The 14481-nt window shown below is 42.9% G+C and overlaps 1 protein-coding gene across 1 annotated transcript; it reads left to right on the forward strand.

Moving 5' to 3' along the window:
- Window positions 1–465: 465 nt before the first annotated feature.
- Window positions 466–12887, forward strand: LOC110494299 (GATA-binding factor 2). The gene is made up of 6 exons (XM_021569245.3): window positions 466–884; window positions 1298–1817; window positions 2581–3171; window positions 6609–6754; window positions 9997–10122; window positions 11309–12887. Exons 2-6 carry the CDS (start codon window positions 1586–1588, stop codon window positions 11594–11596), a joined length of 1383 nt encoding a protein of 460 aa, XP_021424920.2. The 5' UTR covers window positions 466–884; window positions 1298–1585; the 3' UTR covers window positions 11597–12887.
- The last annotated feature ends 1594 nt before the right edge of the window (window positions 12888–14481 follow it).

Below are 14481 nucleotides of genomic sequence, written 5' to 3' on the forward strand. Positions count from 1 at the left end.
ACCCCATTTGGTGGCCCTCTATGGCTGGTATACGCCCTGTGCGCTGCTGACCCGCCAGTCAAAGGAGGCATTCATATGTAAAGCAGCATGTGATTGCCACTGATTCACAAACATGTTTATACTACACGAAAGACCACACTGGCCTACACCACAGCCATAACTCTGTCAGAATGTTTGTAATTCATAGGCTGAACAGCATGAATAAGATTAACATTGGAGTAGCCTAGCCTATTTCAATTATTACGCATTTTTACGTATGGGATTTAAAAGTCTGGCATATAGTTTAATGTAGCCTAAATATAAAGAGGTATACATACTCATTCCTACTGAAAATTAACTTTTTTATTCAAATATAAAGTGATCATTACACTTGGCATAAACAAAGACATTTCTCCCCTGGTTGAGAAAGCATTGGTGTGGGTGGTGGCCCGGGGCTGCTTAACTAATAAGGTGACGCTGTTGATTAATACGTTCTGGGATGAGACAAGCATACAGGGGCCAGGGCTGTCCGCTCGCTGGTGCTTGGGATGGAGAGGCGAATGGCATGGTGATTCTGCAGAGGCAGTTGTCAGAATTGGCAAAGGCAGAATCCAATTGGCTGTCGCGGGATCAACGCTGAAGTCAAGACCCCGCCCCTGCGCACATGACATGGAATTCACTGGCGCCAGTGCTGACAGTTCCTACAGCTGCATGTCGCTAAAGGCCTATCCGTCTCCATCGGAGTTTACGCAGCAAATAACCCTACGCCAAAACCAAGGAAAAATAGACCAAACATATGCCGTATAAATTGAGTCAATACAAGAAAGGAAAATATACTTGCCAACTGGAGGAGAATTCTACCAAAGGGGCTTGAAATCGGAATAACCAAGCCTGAGACAGACAAGGTATTTGCATAAAATATATATTATTTTATTCTCCAAAATTGTGTGAAGAAAACAAATGACTTCTTCCGCTCTGTAAGAATTTTAACAGTTTGTTCTGAGTGCACTGACGATGATTAGTTTACTAGCCTAAATGAAGAGTATGCATGAGTTCAAAAGTACTTATCTGTGCGCGTTACGGTGAGGATGGGTCGATGATTTCAGGTTCCTCGGAATGGGAGTGGGTGGGGACGAGTGATTCGAGGTGTTTATCTTATGTTGCACCTTTACATACATCACTTACAAATCGTACATAAAAAAGAAGCAGCCTCCCCGAATTATTCTCTTAGGACAGGACAGGCATACAAAGAAAAAAACACGTAACACCTTGTAAATGCCTCTGAAATATGAACATCCTATTTTTGGTTGTATTACAGGTGTCCAGTGTCAAACACTACCCGATGCCTGTTGAAGAAGGAGAGGCAAGAGGATCTCATCGGACTACTAGTGAAGACCGAGTTATAGGAGATTGACGAGCGAAAGTTCTCTACACATTTATGTTCTGTTTTCCACAATAGGAGGACATTTTATCAGGAGAGGGAGGCAAAAAAAAATTTTAAGACAAAGCGGAGAGAGTAAGGTTCAGGAACACGTTGTCCTCTCTCTAGAGAGGCCCCTCTTCTCTTTTCACCCTGTTTGCCCAACACGGAGAGATCCACACAGACATGGATATAGCGGCTGATCCACCTCGGTGGATGCACCACCACGCCGTGCTGAACGGCCAACACCCGGATTCTCACCACCCCGCCCTTTCGCATAACTACATGGAGCCCACCGCGCAGCTTCTGCCCCCGGACGAGGTGGATGTTTTCTTCAACCATCTTGACTCGCAGGGAAACCCGTACTACCACAACTCCGCTCATGCACGGGCCAGAGTGTCCTACAGTCAAGCTCACGGTAAGACCTCACATTCACTTTCCTAAACAACTTAATTATCAAATTATCAGGATAAAGTAGGGATTATCGTGGGCATAGGCTATTCATGTATTTTCTCAAAGCAATAAACAATCCGCACAGGTTTATTTACCCATTAATGTGGGTGGGTTTATATGCATCGGTTTGATAGGCCTACTAGTTGAAATTGCAGAAATGTCTGATAGAGAGCATGCTATAAAGTTTAATTTGCATGGGAGAACAAAAATGTAAGGCAGTGGATGAGACCATTAAAAGTTGTGGACACGAGAGCAATTCAGCCGATGACAAAAATAAGGAAATTATAGTAAAATAAATGTAATTTACCCTTCTTGACTGAAGAACTAGTCAGATAAACAAGGAGTGAGAAACTATGTAATAATACATAGCTGAAAGGGTGTCATGTATTAGTGCTTGGGTCAAGCGAAAGAGGTTCCAGTGCACTTACCAGACCCCATGCATGTCTTTGTTAAATCTTTATCACGGATTATAAAATATCAAGATGACTCAAAACGAGAAAATATACTTCTGCGGTTATAGTTTCTGTGTCTGAATTACCTGCCAACGGCGTTTTTTGTGCCCCTCGCGAATCGAATAATTCCTTTAAGTACGCTGCGTCAACAGGTTAAGGACTTCGGTGTCCCAACTTTCTGTAATCCTATAGCATCACATCATCAATGAGAGTTGTAACATTATTAGCTGGTTTGTGTATTCCATCTATGAACATATTATTCTACTATTCTTACAGCTCGCTTCGCTGGGGGTCAGGTCTGCCGGCCACATCTCCTGCATAGCCCGGGGATTTCATGGCTAGAGCCCGGCAAAGCAGCCCTCTCAGCGGCCCACCATCACAACGCATGGGCGGTCAGCCACTTCAGCAAGACCGGGCTACACGCCTCAGGCTCCGGGGCTCATGGTGGCCTATACCCCTGCAGCAGCAACGCCAGCACGGCCTCGGCATCCTCGTTAACACCCGCGTCCCATTCGAGTCCACATCTCTACAGTTTCCCCCCTACCCCGCCGAAAGATGTGTCCCCAGACCTCGGGGCCGCCTCACCCTCATCCTCTACCCCGAGAATGGACGAGAAAGATTCTATCAAGTATCAAATGTCAATTTCTGAAGGCATGAAAATGGAGGGTTCCAGTCCTCTCCGGAGCAGCCTGGCCTCAATGAGCGCACAGACCCCATCCACCCACCACCCCATACCGACCTACCCCACATACTCTCTCCCGGCAGCGCATGACTACGGGGGCAGTCTCTTCCACCCCGGCAGCCTGCTCGGAGGATCATCCTCCAGCTTCACCCCGAAATGTAAAAGCAAAACTCGGTCGTGCTCAGGTGAGTCTCATCTTATCTCGGAAATATGTTACAAATGTTTGTGTTACAGAGTAAAATGATGATGAAATAATCATTTTATATTATTATTATTATGACAGACCACACTGAAATCATGTTATTGGATATAGGCTTTATAGGATATATTTAAGCTATCTTAGTGTTATAACAGTTTTGTTTGATCTAAATCCATAATTGAGTTAAAAAACATATAGCCTATATTAAAACCAGAATACTATGACCGTGTATTGAATTACTGCCATGCACTCAACAAACTGAACACCGTTTAAACTAAAAACTAAAACGTAGTTCATTTTTAGACCAAACAATATAAGATACCTTGTAGATAATAAATATAGCCTAAATTAAAATACAAATATGTAATAGCTAGGCTAGAATTTTTATGTATATTTTGATGAATGTATATATTACGGCCTGTGTTTAAATGCATGCGTAAATATTCCCCTATGTAGGCTATTCTATAAGACGGGTAAAAAAAAAAGTTGAATGAAACGTCCATGGCATTTTCAAAACTCCCAGTTTAATGCAATTTGATTTACTCCGTTACCAATCTTTCCATTGACGTCCTTAGAAAATAGGACAACATGGGATGACAATATGCAATATCATCATAATTAGCCTTGACGTGGAAGTAGGAGTAGTGTGCATGGAAGAATTGGGCTAAGGTTACATCGTGCATGTATGTTGTCATAACTCATTTCATAGCTCTTTTCACACACACACACCGGTTTCTTTCGTCGCAACAACACAGTCCGGCTCGAAAGAACCAGTGGGAAGGTGTAGGCCCCTACACACACATGCACCTAAAGCAGTGATATTCACATAATAGTAATCCTGTATGTGAATTACTTTGCTTAGCCTATGGATCAAGAATGTTATCTCAAAATCTATTTTCATCCCCAAGAGGACACAAACATTTATTATAGTTAACTATAATAAATAGACTAATTAATATACATAAAAGGTTAACAATAACGGTTTATTTGTTACGGTGTGGGGGTGGACAGATACAACAGTAAGAGGTGGTGTGAGGTTATGCTATGCTGTGTCCTCTTCGACGACTTTTTCTGGCCTAATTTATGCAGCCACGTTTTTAAACAGCAGGCATACCGTTTCCTCTTTATTATGTCAACTGGTCATATCCATTCTGCATTTTGTTTTGTACAAATCGGTAATATCAACATAGGCCTAATGTAATTATAATGTAGGCTTAGACTAATGATTATAAGAAACCATGCGTATTGTAAGCTGTGAAGAAATAAAACGATCCCAGTGTCCCAGGCCTGAGTAATATACATTTGTCCAGGCTACTTTATTTGGTTAAAAAAGACAGGCAATGCGTACTGCCTCGTTTCACGCACACACCCAAGCCCTGAAGTTCGGCTGAGCGCGGGCCCGCTTCGGCTGACACGTTTATTATCCTCTTTTGTAAACCGCGACTCAATTACGCTCGAGCTGGCACGCCCTTGAGAACGGTGAACTGGATACAGCCCCGGAGGTGTGAAAAGAAGATCCACTCGAGCATTTGGGCCAAAAAAACTCAGTATTTACAATCAGCCGTTTCTTTGTTACATAATACAGCATTGTCGAGGCTGACATTTGATGACTGTAGGCAGAGCTGATTGCCTTCAAGCAGCCCCCTCCCTATCTTATAACCGGCTCCCTTTTACTGAGCACCAGTATTAATTTGTTAGAGAAAGAAAGCACCAACAAAAAATCAATTCACCATATTTCACAACTAAGGATTAGATGTCTCAACATAAACCCCAAGAGTAGTCCTAAAAATAAAACCCTCATCTGTCAGTGTGCTATTAAGGTCATTGTAAGTCAGAGGTACAACTTCCATCATGAACACCCAGATAGGTGTTTGGAAGTGGAACCTCCTCACTGATATATTTATGTCTTAGGGGCTCTCCCTGACATGAAGGAATATACTGTCCTGTTACTAGGAGTTTTTCATTGTGGGGATGTCCAGTATTGGTGGCTTGCAGGACCACAGAACTCTATAGCATCACACTATTCTGGTGGAGTCCCTGCTCATGCATACCTTAGAGGCACTTCCTGTTTGACTAACCCTAATCCAGGCCCCCTTCCTCTCTCTCTCCATCTCAGTCTCCCTCTTTTTTCTCTCCCTCCTTCTCTGGCTCTCCATACTCAGCATTATGTGGAGCCACCAACAGAGGCAAAGGCCCACAAGTATGTTAGTATTACCTCTACTAGTCTAGACTGACAATCTGATCCACATTATAGGCAGCACAAATATTTCAAAATTACTACCTTAGTTTGCACTGTGATTAGGTCACTTTAATGAATGGTCATCATTCCTAAGAATTCCGATTTAAAGTGAGTTATAGCAGGCTGTTTAGCCGATATAATGATGAGCTGATGAGGCTGAGAGAAGAACAAGGAGATGTTGATTATCAGACCATCTTTGCCACATGTACACAAACGCACAGACTCACACCCACTAAAGCAGGGATCATCAACTATATTCAGCCGTGGGCCAATTATTTTCTTTAGCGGATGGTTGGGGGGCCGGAACATAATTGCAAATAATTTGTAGACTTCAAATTGACCGCAATAAGCTCAAACAGATATAATGTTTGCCTAAAACAATAATTTCAAACCTTGCTTACATTTGTGTACGATCAAGTGTCTGTCTGTTATGCGTGGGAATACTTGGGAACAGATGTCTTTAATTAAAATCCCTTGGAGCTGATTTCCTTGTGTTTTTACAGTCTTTTGTGTCAAACATTTATTTATTTCAACATTTATTTAATACTTTGGGGGCCAAATAAAACCACCCGTGGGCCAAATTTGGCCCGCGGGCCACCAGTTGGGGAACCCAGCACTAAAGGTTAATTTTCACCATACTGTATATATGGGGAGGAAAATCATTGTAATCACAGCAAAATGTAGAGAAACATGAGAGACAGCCCACATTTCATTGTGGGTGTATGGGTGCCCCTGTCTGAAGCATGCCTGGGTCCCAGCTGACCCAAAACTGACCCAAAACTGACAGGGAGGAACTTAACCAGGTCAAACGGAATAAAGCCTGGCAGCAGCATTTTCATGTTGTTATTCCAAGAGTCTGCAGAGGGTTAAACACACACTCTTTCACACAAACTTCAGACCAAGAATACGCAGCCTTTTCATATAAACAGGAATTCAAGAAAAGAACTACAGAGTAGAAATTAAAAACAACATTTTTATTCTTAAAACTTTTCCCATGCTTCTGTGCACCTAACATAAAAGTATGCAGTCCTTGCATAGTTTTTCAGACTACATAACATTTAAAAAATGGTACTTGCCACTGCTACAGGTTACATAATTGTTATGTATGATAAATGTGTCATTAGAGTTAACAGGTTAATTTTATAAATGTCCCTGTGGTCTCCCTCCACCTGCATGCTGCTCAGAGGGGCGTGAGTGTGTCAACTGTGGAGCCACCTCTACCCCCCTGTGGCGACGGGATGGTACGGGCCACTACTTGTGCAACGCCTGTGGACTCTACCATAAGATGAACGGTCAGAACCGACCCCTCATCAAGCCCAAACGCAGACTGGTGAGTATACACACACAGACACACACACACACACACACACACACACACACACACACACACACACACACACACACACACAGGGGGGGGGAGAGGGGCGAGGAGGGCCATAATTCCAGGAAAGTTATATTTTCCCAATCAGTTTCCGGGAATTGTGTTTCCCACTCACCCTTGTGCTCCTTTACACAGGCTGTTAGCGGAGTGCTGGCTATCTGTGCTGTTTCTGCTATCATTATTGCTGCTACTTCTGATACTGCTACTGATACCAGGGCCGGCACAGGCCTCTCTATCATCCCTCACTATATAGCTCACTGTGACTGTCTGCTGTGGAGGCTGTATGAGTGACTGGTGCACTGCATGCTTTGTGTTATTACGTCACTTTATAGGTAACAGAAGAAAGGAAAAATTATGTGTTTCTTTTCTCTGCGAGTGAATCTAGGTGACTGGTGTGGTACATACTTGTAAATGGATATCTCTCTGCCTTTCGCTTAGCCAAATACTGGACTGGGCCTTCTTGCTGCTTGGCTGATATCACATTGTGTACTTCTCATCATGAACTCATTTCAACATCAATGTTGTGTTTTCCTCAGAGGGCAGCAGCCAGGTCAGATCCAGACTAATATAGACCAGTTACACAGCAGTTCAATGGACTATGTAAATGTTGTCATTACTGAAAATAGTCCTTCCAGACTTAATGTGCTGGTGACTCCATTGATTGCAAAAAATAAAATAAAAATTTGTTGCCATTAAATGTTAAAATCTATTATTTTCATATAACAGTAACTATGTATAGCCCTGAGCTAACCAGACTTTAAAACCATTGGTCTCAACAACAACAAACACGCAATTAAGATGGCACCTCTGAAACTGCAATGGAGGGAATTGATATGACCCAATGAGATATAGATTTGCATCAAATATGAAAAACAAAGAAATAGGATTCTCCACGGCCTGTTGACAGATATATGAGGACCTAAAAAATTATATGCATAAATGCAAAAAATATCTCGATTCAAGATATGATCTGAAAATGTTCTGTAACATTTCGAATAGCCCACAATAGGCTACCGTTCGCGGGCGTAAACCTATTTGCATATGGACTAATACATCAATAGCATAATTATAATAATAATACTAATGTTATTAATAATTATATTCATAATAATTATAATGGTAGAAATAATGTAAAACATAATTTAATAATAACCATAAAATATGTGTTTCGTTGAGCTAATTTCACTACTCGAAGTTTATTTTTTTCAAGAGCATTTTTTTCCACGCTCCTCTTGAATAAATAAATAGGGGGTTTGCAGAAATAGAGACATTGCTTTAAAGCAAACTTCAATAAAGTTACATTAAACCAACGTGGAATAGACCTTGAATTTATGTCGGTGCCCAGTGGGTAGGCTTATTTTCTGCAAATTCATATTTGGAATTTGAATGTCGGCCTAATTAGCGTACGCCTGTTCAAATGATTTACGAATCGGTTCCCAAATGTCTCAGGGTGCATAATAAGATTATTAATCTATTAATCAAAGGTTACGTATAACAGTATTGAACGCATTTAATGCTTAAGTAGATAATTTAGGCCAACATATTTCATGTTGACTGCGTTTGTTTAAGGACCATCCTAGAGATCATATAATCCTGTGCGCATCTTGATAAGAGAATATTCGAGATATGGCTGAGGCAAATACAGACAGACTATTGACATTCAGCCAACAGCATGAAGACTGCACTGATCTGAAGCATCCAATGCAGGCTTTACAAAAAGCATCACCGACGCGACGCCGTTTGATTTTGGACTGTAGGCCTATTTAGAGTCTAGAGACCCGTTTTTAGATTTTTCTGAAACATTTGATTGAGCGGTTTTACATTGAAAGTTGAAACGCCATGTAGGCCTAGGCTATGAATTTTAGGGTCAACGCATATCCCTGGACCACAATCAATATAGCTTAAACCGGCAATAAAAATGTTTTCAAGTTTCATCATTTTCCCTTTGGTCCTAATGTCTGAAAAATCCAGTCGTTGTTTTTCTCCCTGAGTCAGTAGCCGGTGCGTTTGTAGCCTACTTTTCAGCTCGCGTGTTTTCAGTACTCGCGCAGGGTCCTTCCAGTCGTTTCCTATCCGGATATCTGCCGGTACCGATAAGGAAGCGAGGCCAGCACATGTTTCCGTTCGTCGCGCGCTAGTACACTTACTTTTTTTTTCTCATAGCATTGGTCAAGCAGGCCAGTCCTCAATATATAGAAATAGCAAAGCGATTAGTACAACATTTAAGGACACTTTATGTGCACAGAAAAAAAGCCATGGAGAACTAGATGCGTGCAGGCCGCGCAGGGGAGGTGAAATAAATGGGTTTATGCCCTGTTACCTGTGGGACAAAGGCTAGGGCTCCAGCCTCGACTTGTAGACTTCTTTACTACGAAGATTGTTTATATAGGGCAATTTTGACGCAATTTCTACTTCAATCAATAGAGAGGTGTTTTGCATTAATCCATATTTTATGATTGTCCTTAATGTAGGCCCATGCACTATTCTGACTGAGGGTTCAGATTACCACATTTTGCTGAAGGGGTACATGTAAGTTTTATGCGTGTAACTGTCTCATATTAAGTGTGAAGAATCCATCTGTAATGACAGGGGATCGCACATGCTGCCCTATGGCCCCCTCGCTACCTAATCTCTATTCAATAGCAATGCTTTGCATCTGAGAGGAAGAGCTTTGATAGTCAGTGTTCATCAGTGTACTACTGTGTCTGTGAAATTAAAAACATTTCACATGCTGGGAGAAAACTAGCCAATAAAGACAACCCATTACTTTCTTATATGATCTATTCAGCATGACTTTTATAGTAACCCCTGATTTATTAGGTTAATAGAGACCAATTCATACACTAACAATACAACTATTTGGTGTATTTGATCAATATTCTGTCAGGGAATGTAAAGACTGGATACCTTTTCACTGCATAATTCCGTCATTATTAAATCGCATTGCAATAAACTATCAAACTATCACGCAATATGAATACATTTCTGATATCATATGCAAATCTATAACTATAAGGAACAACTTCCATCTAAAACAGCATGAAATCTGATGTTTTCTCGGCTCCTGGCAGCCGATATACAAATACTATACACACTGCCCGGCACTAACGTCATTCCCAACCTATGCTTTCATGTGTTGTGTGTCCGTGCTGTTCTGGTCGAATAAAGGCCTTCTTCTTGTTCCCCTCCAGTCTGCGGCCAGACGAGCCGGCACCTGTTGTGCTAACTGTCAGACCACCACCACCACACTGTGGAGGCGCAACGGCAATGGAGACCCCGTGTGCAATGCCTGCGGCCTTTACTACAAGCTGCACAACGTAAGTCTTTCCCTGCTGACAGCCTGACCAGCCCTTACCCACACACAGCCTGACCAGCACTTACCCACACACAGCCTGACCAGCCCTTACCCACACACAGCCTGACCAGCACTTACCCACACACAGCCTGACCAGCCCTTACCCACACACAGCCTGACCATCCCTTACCCACACACAGCCTGACCAGCCCTTACCCACACACAGCCTGACCAGCCCTTACCCACACACAGCCTGACCAGCCCTTACCCACACACAGCCTGACCAGCCCTTTCCCACACACAGCCTGACCAGCCCTTACCCACACACAGCCTGACCAGCCCTTACCCACACACAGCCTGACCAGCCCTTACCCACACGCAGCCTGACCAGCCCTTACCCACACGCAGCCTGACCAGCCCTTACCCACACGCAGCCTGACCAGCCCTTACCCACACGCAGCCTGACCAGCCCTTACCCACACGCAGCCTGACCAGCCCTTACCCACACACAGCCTGATCAGCCCTTACCCACACACAGCCTGATCAGCCCTTACCCACACACAGCCTGACCAGCCCTTACCCACACGCAGCCTGACCAGCCCTTACCCACACGCAGCCAGCCAGCCCTTACCCACACGCAGCCAGCCAGCCCTTACCCACACGCATCCTGACCAGCCCTTACCCACACGCAGCCAGCCAGGTCAGGAAGACGAAAAGGTTGCACTGATTGGAAAAGGATAAGGAAGAGGGATAGGGAGAAAGGGATGGAGGGAAGGAGGGAGAGATGGATGCAGAGCTTGGCCCCTCAGACACACTGGGCCCTGTTGGTGTTTTCTTTCTTTGTGCTTTATTGTTTCCATGGTAGGCGTCATCCCCTTGAGACTCACAATGGTGGGACTGTTATTCAGACAGACCAACTGCGTCTGTTCAAATGAGGCATAACTGTTGAAGGTTAAGTCTTGGTGCATTGCCATGTATTACATTGAATATGGCCTTGGTTTTAGGGAGTAAGCTGCGTACTGTTTCTGCATTTTATTTGTATTGTTAAATTTCTTTCGAAAAAAAGACATATAACTATATCTAGAGTTCTCCTAATAAACAATATGGTTATTCCTGTACGTAGTCCATTCAATTCAAACACATTAAGTTGATTATAAACCCTCCCAACCCGGTCACTCATCTCTCCCTCCATCTCCTTCTCCCTACAGGTGAACCGACCTCTGACCATGAAGAAGGAAGGGATACAGACACGCAACCGCAAGATGTCCAACAAGTCCAAGAAGGGCAGGCGGGGCAACGACGGTTACGAGGAGCTCTCTAAGTGCATGCACGAGAAGTCCTCTCCTTTCAGTGCTTCCTCCCTGGCTGGACACATGACCCACATGGGCCACCTGCCCCCCTTTAGCCATGCCGGACACATGCTGCCCACCCCCACACCCATACACCCCTCCTTTGGCCACCCCCACCACTCCAACATGGTTACCGCCATGGGCTGAGCTGGGGAGGATGGGGAGGCACAGGGGATGTGAAGATTGTTCCCTTTTCTAATGGGGGTTGAGGGTCGTATAGGCCTCTTGCTTGAGGACAATGTGTATAATGTTAAAGACATGCATTTGGTGTGTCTATGTTGATTGTCTTGCTGTATAGAGAGAATGTAAAGGGTACGGGGGAACCAGGCAGCATCCACTGATGGGTGGGGTGGGGTTGGGGCGGGGCTATTTTACTCTCTATTAGGTACCTTCTTAGACCAGAGATAGACTACACCTCACCTCCACCCATCCCCATGCATATACCGTCCCCTCCCACCTCACCCCCGTCCTGCTGCAGTGGTATGTGCCGAGCAAGTCTGAAGTAACTGTGAATATTGTAAATGTGTGAGATACGAGGGTGGTGAAGACAACTTTGGGGCGAAGACAGAGCAATTCCCTTCACACCATTTAATAAATATATGCTGGATTTCTGCTCATGGACTTCTACTATTTTTAATGGACATTACAAAAAAAAAAGAAACAAGTAAAAAAAAAGAAGTTTATAAAGCTTAATTTGAAACGGTATATTATTAATGGTATTATTATTATTGTTGTTATTATTGTTATCCAGATAATTTATTTTCACTGCCTTTTGCCTTTTTCTTTCACCTGAAACATTATGGATATTGTTATCACCATTTCTATCATTATAAATCTATTTTTAGCTGAAGCGCTTTCTCTGAGCTGTTAAACATTTCCTCCTAATGAAAATAAAGGAATCAAGTTTAATTCTGCCAACTGCTCCCTCTTCACATGAACCCCTAGTGAATGAGAGGACTGTGTGTTTAAAACCTTCAGCAAGGAGACAGAGAGAGATACACAGAGCAGAGAAATAGATTGAATATAACAGATACCCAGTATTTGCCATTTCTGCTGCCGCATTGGATACTTCATACAGAAAATCTGATGCTATTGTTGGAATAATAAGCTGATTTACACATTAACACGAGCAACATATCTGTTCTATCAATCCTATTTCTATGTTTGGAATAGTCTTTTTGAACTTTGTCCTGTTCTACATTACCTAGGCCTCTCCTGTTCCATCAGTGTTGCCATGGTGATGAGCAGTAGCCTGTACCTCTTGGTTTCTCTGTGATGTGTGTCTTTGTGCCACAGCACAGTTTTGATTTGCTGCCTCTCTACTTAGCAGATAGAAAACCACACACCTGCTCTTTATTACCTGTCCAAAACAATTATAACCTGACAATCTGGATGCCATTACGTACTGATGATAATAAAGAAAACTTGTAAACATGAATGAGACTTCTCTGAGACGTATTTTCCCCACGCACACACACACACACACACGCACACGCACACGCACACGCACACGCACACGCACACACACACACACACACACACTGAATAGCAGGTTTCCCCAACCGGCTGCCTGTAGGTTATTTTATTGTTGGACATTAAATACTAAAAACACCAGCAAATCAGCTCTAAGTGATCTTTTCCACAGTATTGCCATGCATAATATGATATAATATATATGATCGTATACAAATGTAAGCACGTTTTGAAATGATTATGTTTTTGTCAAATATTACATCTGTTTGGGCTTCTTTTGGTTGATTTGCAGTTTACAAATGATTTGTAATTATGTTCCGGCCTCCTGACCATCCGCTCAAGAAATAGTTCCGCGGCTGAATCTAGTTGATGATCACTGCCATAGGGCATAACATTTGAATGGGAATGTTTGGATAACAAGTGATTTAGCTTTGTGCCAATGCAGTAAGGGCAGAGCCGGCCCTACACTTCTGGGGGCCCTAAGCAAGATTTTAGTGGGCTCCCTCTTGACTGCGTAGAGAAATGTATTAGTTTTACAGTTAATTTCCTGCAAATCCGCACATTTTTCCATGGGGAGTAGAGACTTTTTTGCAGTTTTAAAGCTGATTTCCGGAGAAAGAAAACTGCTTAACTAGACACAAGCTGCTATTACTATAATTGGGATCATTTGCTTAAATCTTTTGACCTGAGAACTACAACAAAAACAGTAGCTAAATGGAATGGATGTCCTGTTCTGATTAAAATCATTGTGGGAAGTTAGTTGAATCAAGAGGCATTCAGCCATGGCATTGTAAACATCATTTTGGTTAGCTAGACAGCTAACATTAACATAACTAGCTAGCTCTTCTGTACAAATTATATTTCTGCTGTTTATCTAAATAAACACCTTGGAATGTGTTTATGGTGGAACTTTCTGTACGTTTTCCTTCAACACTTTGTGTATAGAGCACCACAATAGAGACAGACAGCGATACCGAGACCGAGTGTGCACTGACTGTTGTGTGTTGTGCCTAAAAGGGTCCGTGCGGAAACGAGTGCGCTTAAAAGGGCCTTTGCGGTGAAGAAATGGAAATGCGATTAATGGAGTAAAACAATTAAGGGGGCCCCCATAGCGGCAGCGTGCCCTAAGTGACCGCTTATGTCGCTTATGCCTGGAGCCGGCACCGAGTATAGCCCCTACACAGTGTCCATATTTCCATTCGTTCACATCTCTTTACATCTGTCATGTATATTCATATTTATAATAGCATGTATATTAATGCCATAAGACCAGTATGTGAACATTTGGAAAATCCAAAGACCTAACATGACACAGAAGCAACCTACCACTGATCTCCATCTACCAACTGGATAGATGCATGCAGCAGGTGTCATAACACATGATGCACCCAAAGAGCTTTCCCACGTAATGAATACCTGCTTGAGATTTCTCTCCAAAGAGAGACATGTTTCTTAGAGTACACGTTGTGCTGATCCTCAGTGGATCACAGTCTATCAGACTCATCAACTGATATCCATTCTCTAATTAACTTGCTGTGCCCCAAACATTTGAGACATAC

The sequence above is a fragment of the Oncorhynchus mykiss genome, chromosome 17 (assembly GCF_057628025.1).
Source record: "Oncorhynchus mykiss isolate SJ-2025 chromosome 17, ASM5762802v1, whole genome shotgun sequence".
Taxonomy (NCBI): Eukaryota; Metazoa; Chordata; class Actinopteri; order Salmoniformes; family Salmonidae; genus Oncorhynchus; species Oncorhynchus mykiss.